The 21,684-nt window shown below is 37.1% G+C and overlaps 1 protein-coding gene across 4 annotated transcripts in view; it reads right to left on the bottom strand.

The window, feature by feature from the left end:
- The window catches only part of CDH13 (cadherin 13), a 1,297,228-nt gene that overhangs the window by 654,217 nt on the left and 621,327 nt on the right, over nt 1-21,684 (bottom strand). For all 4 annotated transcript variants that reach the window (XM_072634210.1, XM_072634211.1, XM_072634209.1 and 1 more), the window contains exon 5: nt 13,497-13,649. In XM_072634210.1, the coding sequence (XP_072490311.1) occupies nt 13,497-13,649 (153 nt within the window). The remainder of the gene's footprint in view (nt 1-13,496; nt 13,650-21,684) is intronic.

Raw genomic sequence — 21,684 nt, 5'->3', positions numbered from 1 at the left:
CATTTTCACCTGCTCAGCCTATGTCCATTCACTCCCATAGATTCACTATGGAAGTGTATCCAATTATTTATTAGGGGAAGAAGTGTATTCCTTGAATTTCCTTGACAATCCAACATTCCAAGGATGCCAATGAGCATGCATGTTGTCAATTATCTTTCACTTTCCCTACTTTTTTATTCTTCAATTCTTTGTTCATCCCTTACATAATGTCTCCAAAATTCTTTGCTTGGAATGTATTGCAGCCAGCTCTCACCTACCATATGCCTCTTCTTTGCTCTATGAGTGATCCTCAGCTTCAATACTTTAGTGACTGTAGTATATCAGAGTTCACCATCATGTATCACCAAAAAAGTTTCCCTTAACAACAATAACCTGTACTCATACAGTGCTTTACAGTTTCCAAAATTTTTTAAAGTTTCTAAAGGGGATGCATATAGTATCCTCTTTAATTTGGTTTGGCCCTAATAATGATCCAGTGAGGGAGGTAATAGTGCCATATCCATTTTACAGATAAGGTAAATTAAATTCAGAGAAATAAAGTGACTTGCTCTGTGTTTAGCAAGCAGGAACTATCTGTGGCAGGTATCTAACCAAGGTCTTTTTGACTTTTAAGTCCAAACTGCCACTTTGTCACTTACCTTCTGAGTTCCTTGAGGAGAACCTTTAATAGAGAGTTTATGGGTAAATAAAGACCAGAATTACATGAGATGACCAACTCTGATCCATACCAGGGAGGGAATACCACCATAACAAAAGGATCTGCCTCCTTAATTAACAAAAGTCTGATTATGTAGCCTTTAAATAATTTGTCTTTGGATCAGTGTGTTTTCTCTCTAATGAAGTATACCTTTAAGGTTCAAATATGAGTGAATGGATATCTAGGATTGGATTTTGTTTTTCTTTGTTTCGTTTTGTTTTAATTTCTCACTGTAACTAACTTTTCAAGAACAGCTCTGCAGAGCAAAGTGAGTACTGGCTCCATAGGAGTTGAGTTCTAAATACTTTTCCATGATATATTCAACAAATTCTATTTTTAAAATATATCTTTTTAGAGTGTCGGCAGTGGGCAGACCCAGCTCAGTGGTTGTCTTCACAATTCTGTCAGAAAATTGCAGCTTCACCCGAACAACGTCTAATAGCACAGTTGGTCCCATATTCTTGGTGTGTGAAAATGTTCTCAGCTAGGTCTGCCTGACAAGTTGTGCTAACTTTTATTCAGTCTTAATATTCCCAGCTCCATACTTCTTCTAGGATGCCATTATATGTGTAGAATTGGCTATGATGAACTGTTTTCTCCTTCAACTTACTTCTAAGTAGTTAAAGAAGACAAGCTTTATTTGAGTTGGGAGCAACATAGACAGTATCCGGATAAGTCAAGAAAATAGTCTTCAGTCTTTAGGAGAGAGTAGGTTCCACCTCAGTTAAAGTCTTGAAATGGTGTTTGTTGTGGGGGAGTTTTGGTCAAATATTATTTGCCCTAGATGGCCTCACAGTTTCCTCTTTATTCTGATTTTTGATAGTCCTGAAGCTATGACTTTCAGGCTACATATTTTCCTGTCAATGTAAAGAAGTACAAGTTATTGTTAGGAATGCTCACTATGCATTAAGAAACACCAGAACATCAACAGAAGAGCTCTGCCTCATTACTCAGGTGAGCCATAAATCTCTGCTGTCTTTGAAACTTATCTTAAATCCCAGGGCTGTGTGATGTGTGTGTGCGTGTGTGTGTGTGTGTGTCTGCGCATGCAGGCATGTGTGTATGAGAGAGAGAGAGAGAGAGAGAGAGAGAGAGAGAGAGAGAGAGAGAGAGAGAGAGAGAGAGAGATTGTAGGTTCTTAAGCTCATTGTCACCTTTGACTCTTCCTTCTCCCTTTGCCTCCTATATCCAGATATCAAGACTTATTGATTCTACATACTTTCCCTGTCCCTTTCTCTCCAATTACATTGTTATTATTCCAACTCAAATATGCATCACCTCAGATCTGGACTATTGACCCTAGACTCTTGACTGGCCTTCTTCCAGTCTCTCTCCTCTTCAATCTGTCCTCTACATAGCTGATAAATGAATATTCCTAAAACATAAATCTTTACTCTCAATAATATCCAGTGTCTCCCTATTACTCATATAATAGAGTTCAAATACCTACAATTGGCATTTAAAACCTCCATAATACAACATCAACTTATTTTTCCAAACAATATAGATTATGACGATTAATTTGTTTACTGCTTACTCTGGTGCAAGTAGCCTATTAGCTGTTCCCAAGCTCAGAATGCCATCCTTATTTCTATGCCTTTGTGCACCCATATCTAGAATGTACTCCTTCAACTCTGCCTTTTAAATACCTATTTTTTTCCCAGGAACAATGCACATTGCTAGTCATGCCTTTCCACTGACTATTTCATGAATTTCTCCACTTGTGAGAGAGTCAGATCATACTCATGTGGCTTAATTTTTCCTGCTCTTGAAGCAGTCAGAGAAAAAACAATTTGGATGAACTTGTAAAAGCGCTCAGAGAGATTCTGACCCAACCAATGGATTGTGAGCATAGGCATGACTGACAGGAAAAGACTAGTTGAGACAGGATGTAGAAACTGAACCATGTATCAGGTCCTCCTGAGTCAAGTCTTTACAATGTGACTTCATTACTTGGTTTGAAGTAAATCTCCAAATCAACAGATATAAGCATATTTAAACAGAAGCATAGAACATCTCAGTGTCAGAAAGGAATGACTTTTTTGGACTGTCCTACCCAATCTCCTGACTCCCTACCATTGGATCTGCAGGATGACATACTGTTCGATGCAAAAGGGCCCCTAAGGCTCACCTAATCTATCACTCTCATTTCATAAATATTAAACCAACTCCAAGAGAGATGAATTGAACTGCTCAAGGTCACATAGCTAAAAAGTGATAGGAGTCAGGTATTTTGATCCCAATAATATTGTTCTTTCCCCCACTTCATGTATCCAGTGAGAATTTCTTAATATTTTCTGATTTGTTCTATGTTCCTGAGCTCCATAGAACTATCAGTTAAACTCCAGAAGAATCTAGGAGGAACTTCATGTTTTCAGTTATGTGACAATCTAATGACTATTTCACGATAATTCTCAAAGAATCTCAAAAAGTCCAAAGATCATTTACTTTTCACAAACATGGAACCTTTAGTCTCTTGGGGAATTTCTTAAAGTCAGTAGGTTGGTCAGTAAACATTGGCCTATTTTTCTAAGACAAAGGCTTGAAAATGCTATATCTTCTTTGTATTTGTGTAATGGGAAAGGGGATCTTTGAAGATGGGGCAAAGCATCGCTGTCTGATGAAATTAATGGTAGTAATGCAGTGTGTAAGATTCAAAATACCTCCTAACCTCAGAGGACAGGCCGCTTTTCAAAATCCTCACTTGAATATTCCCTTTCTGATGATGCAGTTAGTGAAAGTTTAGCTTTGCAGCTAGCTATTTCCCTGGCACTGGCAAAACTAGGGCAGTTCTCACTTTGTTTCTGTTAATGAAGGTATAGATTTATGTTGCAGCCCTGAGCTATTACACTGGAATGATGACAAGATTTTTCTCTGCCTAAATAAAGAGCATCATAAAATGTTGCTGCTGCCATTTCTTATTGATTTTCTCAGCTCTTCTTTTTAGGTTCTTAGGAAAACTCAACGCATGAGGGACCCTGTCCTGGTCAGCATTTTAATCAATGATGTGAATTTCAGGACATTACTTGTCAAAGGGGAAGATTACATGAAATTCAGAGGGAGAGGTAACATACTGGATGAAAACAAAATTGGGATCCAAAAGAGACTTAGGCTATGATAGACCAATAAAGGAATTGATTAAGTATCAATATAAAGTCATTCATTCAGGTTCAAAAAATCAAGTGCAAAGTTCAAGATGGGGGAGACTTTGCTAAACAATAGTTCTTATTTAAAAAAAGACCTCAGATTTTAGTAGACTACAAATCCAATGGTAGTCAGCAGTGTGATATGGCAACCAAAGAGGATAATGTTTTGGCGCGTTCACTTTTAGATGCATAATAACCAGAACAAAAGGGGTGAAAGCTCTTTTGTAGTTGGTCCTGTAAAGAAGACATGGAATAATAGTAACAATTATGTTTTAACATTATTATCAATTCCAATTATTATAACAAAAACCTATATAACAGAGGGGAAATAATTTTCTCTCATTAAAGAATTTTTTTTTCAATTCTCTATTTGTGAGATAAGGAAACAAATGCAGATTATGCAATGAATGGTAGAATTTATGTAACATTATAATGAAGCTTAAAAACATTTAGAATCTATCATATAATTAGAAAGACATATTCAGGAATTGATTTTTAAACCAGGAGTTCAGTATGCATTATAAAACTAGTATGCCAGAAATTCCTTCACAACAAATACAAACCTCCAAATGTCTTAGCAAATTCAAAAAATAAATTATATTGTTTCTAGAACACCACTGCAGAAAGAAGTATTGTCCATGGCTGTTCAGAAATAACATTGATGCATCAAAATTTCATAACTCTTTTAATAGAACTTGCTATATTAAACATGATATAATCTACAAACTACCTGGAAACTCTTTGAAAACATAGAATCTTAGTGGAAAATAATAAAATTCTTTGGAAAAGGGACAACACATGTCATTCCTGTCATGCTATCTGCTACTGGATCTCTCCTCAAGGTGTTAGTCAGTATACAAGTAAGTGCCAGGCACTCTACTAATCATTATGTATACAAAAAGGGGGGAACAGGACTCTGCCCTCAAGAAGTTTTCATTCTAATGGAACTGATAACATGTAAAGAGCTGTGAACATAGAAGATATATAATAGTATTAATGGAAACTAATCTCAGAGGAGAGGAAGGCACCAGCTTATGAAGCAATTTAAGGACTAGAAATTATTATATTTGATCCTGTAGGTAATAGGTAACTACTGATAGCTATTTAGTAGATGATCTGATTAGACCTGCTCATGAGGATAATCACATTTTCAGCTAAGTGGAAAATGGAGAAGAGTAGGGAGACCAATGAGGCAGCTAAGTTGACACAGCGGATAAAAAGTTCTGGACACTGATTCAGAAAGACCTGAGTTGAAAATTGACATAAGATACTTATTGTATGTTCTTAGGCAAGTCACTGAACCTGTTTGCCTCAGCTTCCTTAACTGTAAAATGGAGATAATGGATTGAGTTGAGGATCAAATGGAATAATCTTAATGGAGTACTTAGCATAGTGCCTGGCACTTAGTAGGTACTTAATAAATGCTTGGTTAGTGAAAATCAAAATCTTGGTTTGTGAAGAATAATTGAAGGACCTGGGAATGCTTATCCTGGAGAAGAGAAGACACTCTTGATTAACTGTTATGCAGAATTAAATATTATATTGGCTGAAGAGGGGTGGATTTAGATGAACAAGTAGAAATCAAAGGGAAACAGATTCCTAGAAATAAAAACAAAATATCTACCAATTAGAGCTTTGAAAATGGAATGGGCTTCTTTATAAGGTAGTGAGTTTTTCATCATGAGAAATATAGGATGCAGACATTAGAAGGTATTCTATCACTCATTTTGAAATAGGAATTCTTGCTTTGGTTGGGAGACTTCATTAAATGACCTTGAACACACCTTTACATGATATTTTATTTTTATTAGGGAATAGGTTTAGGCTTCCTCACATATCAAGAACCCATACTAGATGATATCTCATACCTTTCATAACTTCTTAATTTGTAAAATGAAACAAACAGTATAAGGATTAAACAATTTTGAATTAGGCACAGATAAATAATTACATGTTGGGAAATTACTTTGAGCTTCTTGATTAAAGATTTTATGGTAATCATTATATAATTATTTGAAAACTGTAGAGTAATAATGATAACTGATGTTCATATTGTTCATGAAGGCATGCTATATACATTATCTTAGAATTTCATAACAACTTTGTGAGGTTCGTATCATAATTTCTGTGTTCCCAGTTTTACCAATGAGGGAAGTGAGACTTAGATAAAATAGGTAAATGAATGAATGAGTGAATAAATGAATGAAAAGAAATGAATTTAATTATGAAGTCCTTCCTCTATGCCAAGTATCAAACTAAGCACTGAGGATACAAATAAAAAGTGAGACTGTCCCCATCCTCAAGAGAGGAAGGGTCACATTTGTAGGAGAGTGATGACCAAAGCAGAGGGATTCACAAGGATTGTGAACTGATCAATAGGGTAGTAAATTAACATATATTTCCTACAAAGTATTTTAGAAGTGATCTGAATACTGTGCCCGGAGTAGAATATAGAATATAGGGGCTGAAAGGATTGTGAAACTATAGAAGTTTATATTGCAACATCTCCAATGTAGAGAACAGGATGAGATGTGATACATGTTCTGGTCTGGAGCTCACTAGATACAGTGAGTTAGGTGAGTTTGCACTCACTCACTCATCAATAGAGACAGCTCAGTCTCAAGGCAAGAATTTAAAAGCTGAATGAATTAACTACCTCCCAGAACTGGAAGCATGATTTCAGAGTCTCCAGAAGGAAAAGAAGGCTTAATCTTGATCAGGCAGCTAGTAAATATTAGATGACATTTGAACTCAATCTTTTTTGACTCCAAGGCCAAGGTTATCACCTTTCCCTTACACCATGCTCTAAGGCGGAGGAGCAAGAGGTGTCAGATGGGGCCCATAACACTCCCAAAAGGTCCAAACCAGATTAAAGTGAAATTGAGAAATGTTTAACAAAATGAATAAAAATACAATAAGAAATTGATAACATTGCATTTCAAAACTAAGTCGATATGTTGCGGCAGAAATCTTTATATATAGATTATTGGACCAATTTCCTTCCGGGTTTGACACCATTGTTTTAAGACACAGAGTTTAACTCTATGTCAACATAACTAATTTCCTTTGTGATTTATTTCATTTAATTTAAAAACATATTTCTAAGAAAGGGTCCATTGACTTCATAAGATTGCCTAAAAGATCCCTGAAACAAGAATGCTCAGAACTCCTAATATGGGCCGCTTCTATTTTAATGATCTATTCAAACCATCCTATATTGTCTCTGTGTAATAGTAGAAGAGGTGCAGCTGTAATCACATTTCTAAAGCAAAATCATGAGAAGCAGGAAAAAATATTCTCTATGTATACTAGAGACTCCAAGTTTAAATAGTTCTGAAGCATTTGTGTTAATGAGGGCCTTTTTAAATAATATTTTCATGGCTTTGAGTAGAGAGATGGCTTTTATCCAGTGGACCAAGTACAAAATCAGTAGGGCTGCCTAATCCCAGTTGTATGGCTGACTTCAGAATGTCATTTACCTCATTTAACCTGAGTGTCAGTCCTCAGTTTCACCAGCTGCACTAACAGATAGAGAAGCTTCAGTGCAACGTGAAATGCTGAGCACATTCTGAGTGCCAAAAGAAGAACTGTCAAATACTGATGTTTTGGCTCACCAGTCCAGGGAAGAGGCTGAAGCCAAATCCCAAGTCACTCATGATAAAAGATGCATCAAAATTCCAGCTATTCATTGACTTATTTCTTGAGTGGTTTGTCTCTGTTTCTATGTTTTTCAAAGAAATTGGCATTTGCACTAATGGGAGACTCAATGAAGAGCCCATCTTCAGGTGCTAGCTGATAATAACTTCAACAGCCAATGAGTGGTCTCAGTTTGTGTCGACCTAAAGGTACAGGAGTCATTGTGGGGAGTAAAATGCTCTGTGTCATGGAGAGAAAAGCGGCTCTTCCTGCTCTTCCTAACACAATATCTAATGGCAATGGGAAGCCTGTGAAGTGATTCTGAAAGAGTATAGAAATGAAAAAGTCATGATATCAATTCAATTCTCCTAAGCATTTGATGCAACATAACAAAAAACAGGCTACTTAAATTTGAAAGTGATTTGGAGAACTTTTGCCATCAGGGTCAGTCAGTGGAGCCTTTGTGACCATAGGTAAGCTACTTAGTTTATCAGAGCCTCAGTTTCCCCGTATGCAAAGGTCATGAAAATATTTATACAACTGTTAAGCCTTAAAATACTGCAGAAGTTTGAGTTATTATTGGTTAGAACCAACTGTGACATAGAGGATAGGGAGCTGTCTTTGAGTCAGAAAGACCTGGATTCAAATCCAACCTCTCACCATCTATGACTCTAGACAAGTTCCTCAATGTTTTACTAATCACTGATAATTCTCTAAAACTAAAATCCAGAACAGTTGTAGATGTACATAGGTAGCAGTAATTTCCATACCAAGAACTCTCTTCATAAATGAAATCACAGATCTGGTAAAATATCTGTCAGTTTTGTCCTTTATAAGGCAGTTGAAGAGGTTGTCCATATACATCAATCTTATTCAAAGATTCAAGCAAATTTCATTGCCTACTCTTTAAAAGAAATGAGAAGGCATTCTCTTACATTTGACTCCTATCTTTGGCTTAGATAAAATGATCACTGGCTGAGATAATTACAATAGATATTAGCAACCCAACTTATATTTAAGTATCATAATTTAATTCAATCAACATGCTTCAATTCAGTGGATAAAAGATAAAATGAGCCTGGAATTGAGAATGATGAAATTACTTGCTCACAGTTTCTTTATCTTGCTCATACATAGCTGGCCTTCTTTCCCAGAGAGTCTACATCTTAATTAAATTAGTTAGGCCATAGTGTTAATCAGGACATAGGTTTTATCTCAATAAAAGATAGTCAGTTTCACTCTGGTAAGCGATCAACCATAATCTGTCTTCCAAAGGTGTATTGATGTTTACAAGACAGTCTAGGCAACTAGGAAGGAACGACTGAGTACAAATTCATCACCATTAATGTAAAAATAACACATCTCTCATGGAGGATGGGTCAATACAATAGAATGATCTCCATCTATAAAAGTTTAATAATACATTTTGTTCACTTCCCACACTTTCCATTTTTTTGAAGGCCTCACCTGAGGGGCAGGAATAGAAGAATTCAAAGTCTACATCTCACAATGGTATTTTGATGACTAATATAATGATAAATGCAAAGCTTGTTTCCATAAATGAAAGACATTTAGTCTTCCCAAAATTTTGGGAGATAGGTGGAACAGAATAGGGGGAAAAGGGTAAGGGATAAGCATTTATTAAGTGCCTACTGTGTATCAAGCACTTTGCTAAATGCTTTACAGATATTTGATCAGCATAGGACCTGATCTGCAAAAGACAACTGAGGCGGAAGAGGGGAAAACCAAGTTCACATGGTAAGCTCTAACTTGATGGACCCAAGGTATCTATTTGGGCTGATCTTCTATGTCTATCTCTGCACTTTCTATAGGAACAAGGGCACCAACTCCACCACCTCCCAACTGCATGTATCTGGTACTTTCTCCACCTCTACCATTAGTGGCCAGTGCTTAATCTGTTTCTATTCTGCTTCCTGTCCTCCACCTACAATTTGTCCAAGAGATATTACTCCTCTTGGATACTGATGATGCTGGCTGCTCCCTTTCTGTCTGCATTCCTAACTGCTGCACCTCCTATCCTCCTCTAACCAACAAAGCCTTCCAACATCCTCCACTCTATCCGATCCAACACCTTCCTTTCTCTCCTGTCAGATTCATCCCTCTGTCCAACTCCTTATTCCTTTATTTTGGCAAATAGGGAGGCTAGCAGATTATACTCACTCTGTGATGAAACCATTACCACCTGCTAATATTTTTATAGAATTTTATAAACTTGGCCATTCATGAATCATTTACAGTACTTTATTCCAATAAAGAGTTCACAAATCACTCAAATGCTGGCAAAAGGCATAATAATGAGTAATATTTCAAGGAACTTTGCATTAATATGTCAGCTCCCAATTCTGTGAAACCTAAATTATTTTTCCAGGTGCCACTATAGACCAGGCAGTTGTAGAAGCACATTTCCTTTCCTTTTTGTTTTGAGGAGGGTGGGTGGAAGGGGAGGAAGGTTAGAGAGTGAGGAAGAATTGTGGATCTTATAGGACAGAGAGAAGGTGACAAAAGAAAATAAATTAACTAACTAATAAAACTCCATGCCTTACACCAATAACCCAAGTTGTTATTGAGTTTGGAAGCACAGAAAGAAGGTGGGGAAAGAGGAATTTATAGAAATGATTGTCAGTTTCTTGGCTAGGAGGGAATTAATACTAAGCAATTCATCTTGATAATCTTAAAATATAGCCATAAGGGAATGATTTTATATACACATGCATATATATTGTATACATATACATACATATATTATATACTAGATAACTTCTTTCCAGAAAGATTCCAAAGAATTTTACTTCAACAGTTTGCATGTGAGATTTAGAAAGCATCATTAATTAAGGGTTCACATATACTTAGCACTTAAAAATTTAGAATACTAGGAATCAATAAATGGTAAGAACATACTCTCTTCTCCTCCCAACAGTTAACATTTTTTGTCTTGCTTTGGGATCTGTTCAATTGAAATTACAGCAAGGGAAACTGAGGAATAGATCATTGGAGAGTCAATCTATATGCAAATGTTTCTGATCATTCCTGTGCATTTTCTTTAATTTTATTTCCAAAGCCAGGTTTGCCTCTGACCAGAAAAGAAATAACTTACAGAATTCCCTGGGTTAAAAAAACAACCCTGTTTTTAAATAGATATGAAAAGTTAATAGAAATTCCATTTCTTTTTTGCACAAAAAGAGAATCAATTAGAAGAGAGGTACTAGTATTTCCAGAGTCAGGAAGTAGGGCAGCAAGACCTAGAATGATCAGGGGACAGCCTGGAGCCAGGAAATCCAGGAGTTCAGCCATGATCATTCTTTCTCTTGCCTGGGGTAGGTCTTAGCACTTCAGGAATCCAGATGAGAGAGGAAGTAACCTAAGGCTTAGATCAGTCCCCTGCCACTTTATGTCTGGTCCTCTTCTGAAAGGCATGAATCTTAATGCATTTTCTATCAGGAAAAAAAAAAAAGCTACTTTGCTAACTTTCACAAGTTGTCAAAAGCAGAAGTTTTCTTCAAAATTCTACTCTCTGGAAAATCACAGTAAATTCACTGGATAGCAAAACAAACATCTTTCATGTTGTCAGAAAATTCAGGGCATTAGATCCTCTAGAGATTGGGCTATCACCACTCCTATCAGGTCAACAAATCTATACTATTCAGTGGTAGTGACCTGCTAGTCTATAAATGAGGTCCCAGACCTTTAGCTTATCTGCCACTTCAAGTCCTTTGACCAGACCATGAGAATTCCAGAACTGCCACAATGGTTCCTAGCCATGATCTGCCCAAACAAGAATTCTGTCTTTAATTTTGGTATAGTATAAGGGGTTGGTGTTCTCAAAAACACCTGTCTCAGGAGGAAATGGCCCAAAGATCTCTACACCACCCTTAATGGTTAATTGTCAAATACTTCTTTGAATTTATTTACTCTGTACAGTATATAATATTTCATTCTATATCACCATGGGAAATAATTGCCATCTTGGATGATTCCAGTCTCACTTTCCATGATCAAATGAGATAATCCATGTGAAAGAATTTGGTAAAAATAATTAGTTGTTCAGTTGTTTCATATCTCTGTGGACCATACTCTCCATGGAGTTTTCTTAGCAAAGATACCAGAGTAGTTTGCCATTTCCTTCTCCAGCAGATTAAGACAAACAAAGGTCAAGTGATTTGCCCAGAGTAACATAGCTATTAAGTAAGTGAGGTCAGATTTGAATTCAGATCTTCCTGCTTATAGGCCCAGTTTTCTATCCACTGAACTACCTAGACACCTCCTGGTAAAATCTATTAGATACTTGCATATGTTCACAGACTATAGAACTGCAAGAGACCTCAAGTTTTCTTGACTCCAAATTCTGTGTATTTTTTTATCACTCCCAATTGACCCTCCTGAATCATTACTATTAGTAATACCATACAGTTTCTCTTTCTCTCAGGCAAAGTCATACTTTTATTCCATTTCTTATCCTAGGTAATATCACATAGCTAAGATGCCCTCCCTTTCCCAGCTCAGTAAGTTTTATCCTTTTCATTCTTAAGAAATTTTTGAAATATCACTTCTACTCTACGGTCATTTGCAACAAATTGGAAAAAGGGGTTTATTTGAAAAATTGGAGAGTGATATAGTATATATGAGTGCTATATTTGTAGTCAAATAACCAGGGTTTGAATCCTGGCTTGCCACTTGGCCTTGAATAAATAACTTACCCTTTGAAGCCTCATTTTCATCATCAGTAAAAAAAAAAAGGAGGTTAGACTACATGACCTTGAATTTCTCTTCCACCTCTAAATATAATACCTTATGGTCTGTGAACAAGTGATAAGAGAAACCAAACTCAGGAAAGTGATGATAACTACCAAAACTCTGATGGTGGTGGGAAGATAATGAAAGTTAAATATTATCTGTCTTGGACAAAAGAAATCATAATAATGGCCTAGCTCTTTTATCCTTAGTACCAACTTGCAAAGTAATAAAATCCAACTTAATGAAGCAATTGTTTAAAAGATTAGAGATACATGGAAAGAAAAGCAGAATCAAAGAAGGTGGTCCCCTGATGATTTCTTTCACTGGGACTCAGAAAATACAAATTCAGGTTCACTCTATGTTCCCACCAATTTAAGCTAGACTAATAGGATATTTCTGGTAGCCCTGCCACTTTGTTTTCTACATGTATCAGACAGAGGTCAATCTGTCTCATGTGCCAAAAGTACTTTCCGCTCATTACTTTGATGTTAACAAATTGGAACACTTGGAAGAGACTGCTTTAGCAAGACTTCTGAGATGGAGGAATGTATGCCAAAGATACCTGCCTCTCGCTGAATAATCACAGCATGGCATATCTCTCAGCCAAAAACAGTGTGTCTGCCCAACTCCGAGAAGAATCTCAACCAAGAGTACAGCATGGCGTTCAAGATTTTCTATGGCAAGTGGGTCTCAGGCTCTCTGTCCCTCTGTTGACCATCATTAGAATAGAAACAAGTTCACTGAATCGAATAGTACATGCCACTCCAAAGCTGAATGCTGATTTGGATTAGTCTTGAGAGGTAGGATGGCCACATACTTAACATGCCCTTAATGGAAAAGCAGTAGCACCAAGAAAAACCAGTTGGAGTGCATGACAAAGATTGGAGAAACTCAGAATAATTCTATTTTCAGAATGGGAAGTAGGAAAGGAGTAGAGTTATCTTGAATAAATTGAAGAAGTCCTGGCACAGAACAGATGTGACCTACTGAGTCTATCATATAACTGACTTTTACCTTTTGACCTCATGTGGATAATAAGGACACTTTGAATCCTGACCCTAATTTCAAACATGTAAGCTATTGGTTATAGGAACAGAGGAAATCAGATCACCTATTTGCACATTGTGTAGTAGCACCCTCAAGGACAGGCATCCTCTACCAACAGGTTTGGTGAGGCATAGGAAAATTCAAACCCAAAAGAACAAGGCAGACTTAAAAAAAAAAAACTCAACAGCTATTCAGTATGGGAACCAAATGAAACTTACCTGATAAGTAGCCATTACTTCTCTATCCAAGCTTCTCATCACTGAGACACTCCCTGTATTTTCATTGATTCTGAAAATGCCTTTTGGCTCTTGATCCACACCTTTTCCAGTGAGTCGGAATTTGGACCCTTCTGGTCGGTCATTATCCACAACCTGTACCATGGAAGAAAATAAAATAAAATTATGAATTTGGATACAACTGAAAATAAACTTCACATTCCAGGTTTAAGCCAATAAATCATAGCTAATTTCAAATTGTATACCTATAATACAGATGATGGTTAGACAAAAAAACACCTAAAGAAATAACACTAGACTTCAATGTCCATCATGATATGGAGACTATAGTTTCTTTTCTCAAGTATCTTGTTTTGGGTGACCAAATAAATGGAAATATAACTAGATAACCAGATAAATCTAGATCACTGGGCAAATATCAGAACATACCTCACAACCTCCCTAGCCATCTAGCCACTTGTATTTATACCTCTCTTCTTTCTCCTACTTCTCATCTCTTGCTTTGGGCACATCTGTCAAATCAATTACATAGCTCTTTTTGGAAAGAATGACATTTACCAGCTATATAGATCAAGTCATCGTTCTTATCATTCTGAAGATCAAAACTCCTTTCCCTAGACACCATTCCTCTCTATAGATTTGTTGTGCCCTCTTATGACAGCATATTCCCTGTTTGACATATGGTAAGTACTCCATAAGTAATTTTACATATTCAAACAGAAACTGAAGCAAACTGAGAAGTTGGGAGAAATTCTTCAAGAGGATAATAGCACCCCAAAGGCTATAGACCGTCTCGTACGTTTCATAGAATCCCTGTCCAAGAATCACTATTATGCCTCTGTTGCCAAGGACAAGCAAACAAGGGAATGACCTGAACAATTTGGACACAAAATATAAATTATCTTAAGAATCCAAATAGATTTCCTTGGAGAAACATATACACTCATAAAGTCTACCGAATGAAGTACTGGTGATTAAGCACTCATTTCCTATGTATACATAATGGCTTAACTTAAAGACATTAAGGATGGGTGATTTTATTGGCATGGATACAACCTCTCACTGATACAGAATCCAACCACACAAGATAGTTTTAGTGCTATGGCTAAAAAATAGCTCTATAATCATCCTTGTCTCCCAAATTAGCTACTTTTGTCTTAATACGCATAGTGTTCATCATCAAGCCTGTACTAAAAGTATTTATTGCCTCCCACCTCTTTAGTATGATCTATCAAAGGGTTAATGTTCAGGCCTGGTCTTTGAGATCCCATAGTTAACCTCCACCTCATGACAAGGCATTAGAGGGGGCCTTTAGTAGATGAAGGTGCACATAATATTAACAAAAAATGTCATTTGAAGCAAGATTTAAAAGAAATGGAATCATATGGGCAGAAATGCAAACTTTCTAATTAAAACTGTTTTTAACCACTGTTTAGCTTAATTGAATTCTCCACAGTCTAATTAGAATTCACATTGAAGTTTCCCTTCTTTGGAAAGGAGCCTGATCTTGGCTTCTCCCTACTCTTGCTGAGCCACCCTATGATAATGTCTCTCTGGAAGCCTCAGGCACTTCACCTTAGTACTTTGCTTGGAGTTTCAGAGAAAGAAATAGAGAAAAGAGATAAACAGAGATCTGGGTCTATAAAACACCACCTTTACATCTTTCTGACTATTTCTAGCCAGGCCCAAATGACCAAATGAGAATACAGAATCAGGTTACTAGTTAAACAACCTTTATGTCTGAGAAGATAGGAATGAATAAGGAAAAGCAGTTCTATCCCTGGTGCCTTCAATCTCTTCTTTTTCTATAGTTCCCACCTATCTTGTCAGTTCTTCTAATGAAGTTCTGCTTATAGTGAGTCCTCATCTTCCCACTGCCAAGCCTTGAATTTGAGAATTTAGACACTTGCTGAAACTATCGATTTGGAGACATTTGTTGCCTTTTTCCAGTCTTTCCAACTTAAATATACAGATCACAACAATGCAATTTATTTCAATTCACATTTTCTAAGCATTTGTAATGACCAAACCCTTACCTTTAGAAGACAAATAGTGCCTTCCTCACAAAACCTTCAGAATATGGAGGGACAAAGAGAGGTTAAGGATAATTGCTACATAAAGACAGGATAAAAGGAAGTATCGAGGGATCAGCTTTGACTCCACTAGGCTTTGCCCTTAGACAATGCAGATGGCACACGGTCATGTTCATCAGATAATGTAAACACTACATACTCATGCTTTTTACTGTCATGGTGGTGGCAGGGATCACTAAAAATGAGTATTTCATAGACAGGAAATAGAGAATGTCTGCATGGTTCAAGAGTATTTATTATAAACAGATCAACAGAGCGCAAGTCGTGTGGGCTGTCAGCTGGAATATGAAAATGTACACACAGTCAACATGAACAGGTTATGTTGTAAAAGTTTGTTTTTATGTCTCCGGTTTAGAACTTAGAACACATTTCTCCATGGAAACAAGGTTATAAATGGTGGCTCCTCGGCAGGCCCCGTGGAAATCCAACATAAAATGTAGGTGAAATATATGGCATAAACACGAGGGTGTAAACTAGCTAGGAGTCGAAGTTTTGTTTATAATCTCATTTGTAGAGGTGGGGGGGGCGGGATATTTTCTTAGTCAGAACTCAGGAAGCTGTGAAAGAGTCATAAGACTTTGATTTATATCTCTCCTCTGTTGGGTGACCTTGACCACAACCCTTTTCATAGAAGACATCAGTGTGTCCATCTGTAAGATGAGGAGGCTGGGTTATATACTCTGTCATACCCAATTTAAAATATAATAATACTTGATGGTTGCATTCTGGATTTCTTCTTCTCTGAAATCTCTTCATTTAACTACAGACAGTGGGCGACTGGTTATAAGATTTCCTTCTCTCAAAGATAAGGCTTTGTTGAATGATCAGAGTGAGAATTCCCTACTCCCCACCCTACCTGTGCCCTACCCCCACCTCTGGCAGACCTGGCCAAAGAGAATTCTTGTTGTTTAGTTGTTTCAGTTGTGTTAAACTTTTTATGATCTCCATTGGGGTTTACTTGGCAAAGACACTGGAGGGGTTTGCCATTTCCTTCTATAGTTCATTTTACAGATGAATAAACTGAGGCAAAGAGGATTAAGTAATTTACCCAGAGTCACACAACTAGTAAATGTCTAAGGTCAGGTTTGAACTCAGGAAGATTAGTCTTCCTGATTCCAGCCCAGCATTCTACTGCACCACCTACCTGCCCCCAAAAGTGACTACATCCACTAAATCAAGAGACATGATACTGGAGTTAAGGTGGGAGAAGAATACATTTGTCTCCTGAATAGCTTTTTCCAATCAATCCATGTTCAGTAGGGTAGCCAAGAGTTAAAAATCATTGGTGAAAAATATCAATTCTTCAGACATGTCATCATAGGGCAATAGAAGTGCTAGAATGAGAAACTTGATTTTCAATCCCAGCTTCCCTACTTAGTATCTGTTTAACCTTAGACAACTAACTCACTGGGTCATAGCTTCATCCTAATTAAAAAGAGAATTTGTCTATATGTCTAACTTCCCCTCTGTTGCTACTTTTATGATTCTCTGAATGGGAATTTCTTGAGAGCAAAGACTAATTCATTTTTGTCATTGTATTCCCAACACTTAGCATAGTTTCTGAGATATCACGAGCACTGATTAAATGCTTGGTGGTTATCATAGGATCATGGTGTCATAAATATAGAATTGGAAGAAGCTTTGAAGGTCTTCGAATCCACCCTTCTCATTTTATGTATGAGGAAGATGGGACACAGAGAGATTAAGGGAATGGCCAACGTCGCAGAGGTAATGGCAGTCAGGATTCAAATCTAGGTCTTCTGACTACAAACCCAGAATTCTTTACACTACACTACCCTTTCCTGAATGACATCCTTCTGCTTTCCTGCATAGCTATGGCATGGTGATGGCATAAATACATAAGGAAATGGTTTAGACTCTGGTACAAACACCTTAACCAGGCACAAGGAGGAATGAATGTTAAATACTGAGATTCTTGGAAAGTAAGTGTTCTTCAGGGGAAAGGCTAGACAGAGTCCATAGAATTTGCTTTGGCCAATAATTCCTAGGAAGAGTAACACTTGCCCAGGGCTCTCTGAATGACAGAATTGATTCTGAGTTAAACTAAGGCCCTGAGGGAAGAGAGAGTTCTCTTCAATCACTAGCTATTTTCTACACTACCTCTGTGTTCCCTGGAGGGGTCTCAGGGACTAACCCAGTCTGCACTTGCTTAGCTGAGTAGATCTGATGGGATCAGAGAGGGATAAGGTTTGTGAAACGCCTATAAAACAACAAACTAGCCCTCAGTCATTCACCCAAAACCTACCATGCGAAGCAAGTCAGTTTCCAAATGACCTCTATTATACTGTGTTAAACTCCCTAAAGTTTCCAGCAGACTGCTGGGCTGCCCTCATAGGGAGGCAGGTGGCCTTTTCTTCTTCTTTTTTTCTTCTTTAATATAACAGAATATAAGAAAACTCAGGTACTGCTTTTAGACAGAATAAATCCGGCAGTGTGTTGAGGTGTGAATATCTGCTGATGCTTTAGCTGCTAGCTCCTATTATATCACAACATAGGCTTTCACAATTAGAGTGTCTTTCCTATTATTCTGTGTAATTTAATACCACTTTTCAGTTTTGTTTTTTTTTTTTATTTCTAGTTTAAAGGAGAAAGAAAGCTAATGATAAGGAAAACTATCTATCATGCCCAGGCGCCAGCAAGTACAGATACGCAAATCCCAGAAGTCACTTTTTTTTTGTCATTTGTATAAGAAGTGACTTCATCTCACTGTGGTAGTGACCTGGCAGAAAAGGCTGATCTTCATAGTTTAATAACATTGGCAAGGATAGAGATGTGTCATGAGGAAGGAAAGCCATACAGAAGCAAAGATTGAGACAAAAGGTCATGCCCACCCCTCCCGCTTGCCTCGGTGGGGTTGGGGGAAGGGCTTTCCTATCATGCCCATCATCTATCATCTTCAATGTATCCCTGAAGATTTATTGGTTTCCTTTCTTTTCTGGTTCAGAAATCCCATCAAATCAGTGTGAGTATCATTAGTGGTTGTTGGTAGAAGTATTTTCCTCTCCTCCTCGGTTTAGGGCACAGAAGTAATCTTAGTGAATTTGTGAAAGACACAAAGCTGAAATAAAGAATTAATATGTTGAATCAGAGATCCAGAATATAAAGAAATTCATGGGAGGCTAGTATAATGGGATGAATTAAAGATGCAAGTTAATAGGAATAAATGATAAGTATTATATCTGGAGAAAAAAATTTCAGCTTTACAAGTCCACAGTGGGAGAAATGTAGCTAGACTTAAAAACAACAACATAAAGTGATTTCATTAATGAACAAGGTTTTAGTGGGGGGCTTCCTTATTACCTGTTCAGCAATTGAGAACCTTCAAAAGTTGACTTGAGTCACCATGATAGGCCACTGTCATATAAAATGTATGCAACAGGTAGCAGATTCTAAATCCAGGTGTTGCTAATTCTGAGGTGAGGTCTCTATCAGTTATTCCATTTTGCCTCTCTAGCTACAGAATACTTCAGTGTTTTAATGAACTCTAAGGTTAATAGAAGCCAACAATGTAACCCACCTGTACTGATAGAGAGCATAAAGTGGAAGATGTGGGGAGGAGAGTATAGTGTAAAAAGGCTAGAAACTTGGGAAGGAGTCAAGAGGTGAAGAGCTTTAAAAGTCAAATAGCTGACTTTATCTTTGGTCCTGTGTGTGGATTCATCCTTCATTACCGAAGAAGACCATGCCATCAGAGAAACAATGACATGACTTGCACTTGACTTTGTTTTGAGTGAGGGAGGGCTGTGCAGGTCACCAGCCTCACTTCTCTTCCAGAGCTATCTGAATCCAGTGACCAGATATTCTCAGGATGACTGGAGATGACCCAGGATGAGGAAGCAATTGGGATTAAGTGACTTGCCCAAGGTCACATAGCTAGTGAGTGTCAAGTGTCTGACGTGAGATTTGAACTCAGGTCCTCCTGACTCCTGCACTAGTGCTCTATCCACTGCACCACCCAGCTGCCTGTCTTTGGTCCTAGAGATAAACGAGCACATATTGGAGTTCAGTGAGTGGAATTCAAGTGATATGGTTAGACTTGCACTTATCACTTTGGCAACTTAGTGAAGAATAATGGGAGTTGGGGGGAAACTTGAATCAAGGAAATGAACTAGAAGGCTGTTAAAAATAGGGACAGTCATCTGCATAGACATGATCATTGTAGTCATGGGAGCTGTTGAGATCATAGATAAAAGAGTATGGCACAGGGATACTTAACCTAGAGATCTGTGAATCTGTTAAAAAATATGTTTAAATATTGAGGCAACTAGGTAGACTAGTGGATAAAATGCTGGGCCTGGAGCCAGGAAGACCTGAGTTCAAGTCACACTTCAGACATTTATTAGCTATCTGACCTCACGCAAGTAACTTAACCTCTGTTGGTCTCATTTTTTCTCATCTGTAAAATAGGAATAATTATATCACCTACCTCTCAGGGTTGTTTTGAGCAGCAAAGAAGGAAATATTTTAAAAAAACAGCATAGTATCTGACCCATAATAAGTGCTATATAAATACTATCTATAATCATTATCATTTTGTTGGTATTGTATTTCAATAAAATTGGTTCCCATTGTAATCCTATGAATTTTGCTTTATTCATTTAAAAACACAGTTATGTAAAGGGATTTATAGGTTTTACCAGAGAGTAAAAGAGGGTCCATGGAGAACATTATGAAGTTCAAAATGGATAATTTTGACTACATTAAATTGAAGTTTTTTTCACAAACCCAAAGCAACTAAGATTGGGAGGGAAGCAGAGAACTGGGAAAGAATCTTTACAACTAGTGTCTGTGACAAAGGCCTCATTTCTAAAATATATAGAGAATTGAGTCAAGTGTATAAGAATACAAGTTATTCCCCAATTGATAAATGTTCAAAGAATATAAACAGGCAGTTTTCAGAGGAAGAAATTAAAACTATGTATAGTCACATGAAAAAATACTCTAAATCACTGTTGAGTAGAGAGATGCAAATCAAAACAACTCTGAGATATTACATCACACCTATCAGATTGGCTAACATGACAAAACAAGATGATAAATGTTGGAGAAGATACGAGAGAGTTAGAACACTAATTCATTGTTGGTGGAGTTGTCAGCTGATCCAACCATTCTGGAGAACAATTTGGAACTATGCCCAAAGGGCTACAAAAATGTGCAAAACTTTTACCCAGCAATATCGCTTCTAAGACTATATCCCAAAGAGATCATAAAAATGGGAAAGGGTCCCACATGTACAAAGATATTTATAGCAGCTCTTTTTGTGATGGCCAAGAAGTGGAAGTCAAAAGGATGCCCCTCAATTGGGGAATGGTTGAACAAGTTGTGGTACATATATATATATATATATATATATATATATATATATATATATATATATATATATATATATATATATATATATATATATATATTAATGGAATACTATTGTGCTGTAAGAAATGATTAACAGGAAGACTTCAGAGAGGCCTGGAAAGACTTATATGAACTGATGCTGAGTGAAAGGAGCAGAACCAGGAAAACTTTGTACACAGTAACAATCATAGTGTGTGAAGAATTTTTTTGGTAGACTTAGGCCTTCACAGCAAGGACCTAAAAAAATTCCCAGTGGACTCTTGAGGCAAAATGCCTTCCACATCCAGAGAAAGAACTATGGAATTGGATTGCAGAATGAGACAGACCATTTTTTTTCTTGTATTATATTTTGTTTTGTTTTCATGGTTTCTCCCATTCATTTTAATTCTTCTATGCAATATGACTAAGGTGAAAATATATTTAGTGAGAATGTATTATAGAACCTATATAAGATTGCATGCCATCTCGGGGAGGGAGGGGGAAAGGGAGAGTGAAAAATCTAAGATAAATGGAAGTGGTTATAAAGAACTAAAAACAAACAAATTAATCAGTGAAGAAAATAAAAGAGTGTCCATGTTACATACAAAAAAAGAAGAAAAAACATTAAAAATCTCTGGTAAAGAAGGGGAACAGAAGATCTAGGATAAAGCCTTGGGGAGTCCACCTAGACCATCCTCTAGCTAGAGAGTGACATGACATAGGGG

This window comes from Notamacropus eugenii, chromosome 1 (genome assembly GCF_028372415.1).
Source record: "Notamacropus eugenii isolate mMacEug1 chromosome 1, mMacEug1.pri_v2, whole genome shotgun sequence".
NCBI classification, from domain to species: domain Eukaryota; kingdom Metazoa; phylum Chordata; class Mammalia; order Diprotodontia; family Macropodidae; genus Notamacropus; species Notamacropus eugenii.
The sequence above is the reverse complement of the archived record's forward strand: the minus strand, read 5'-3'. Positions and strand labels throughout refer to the sequence as shown.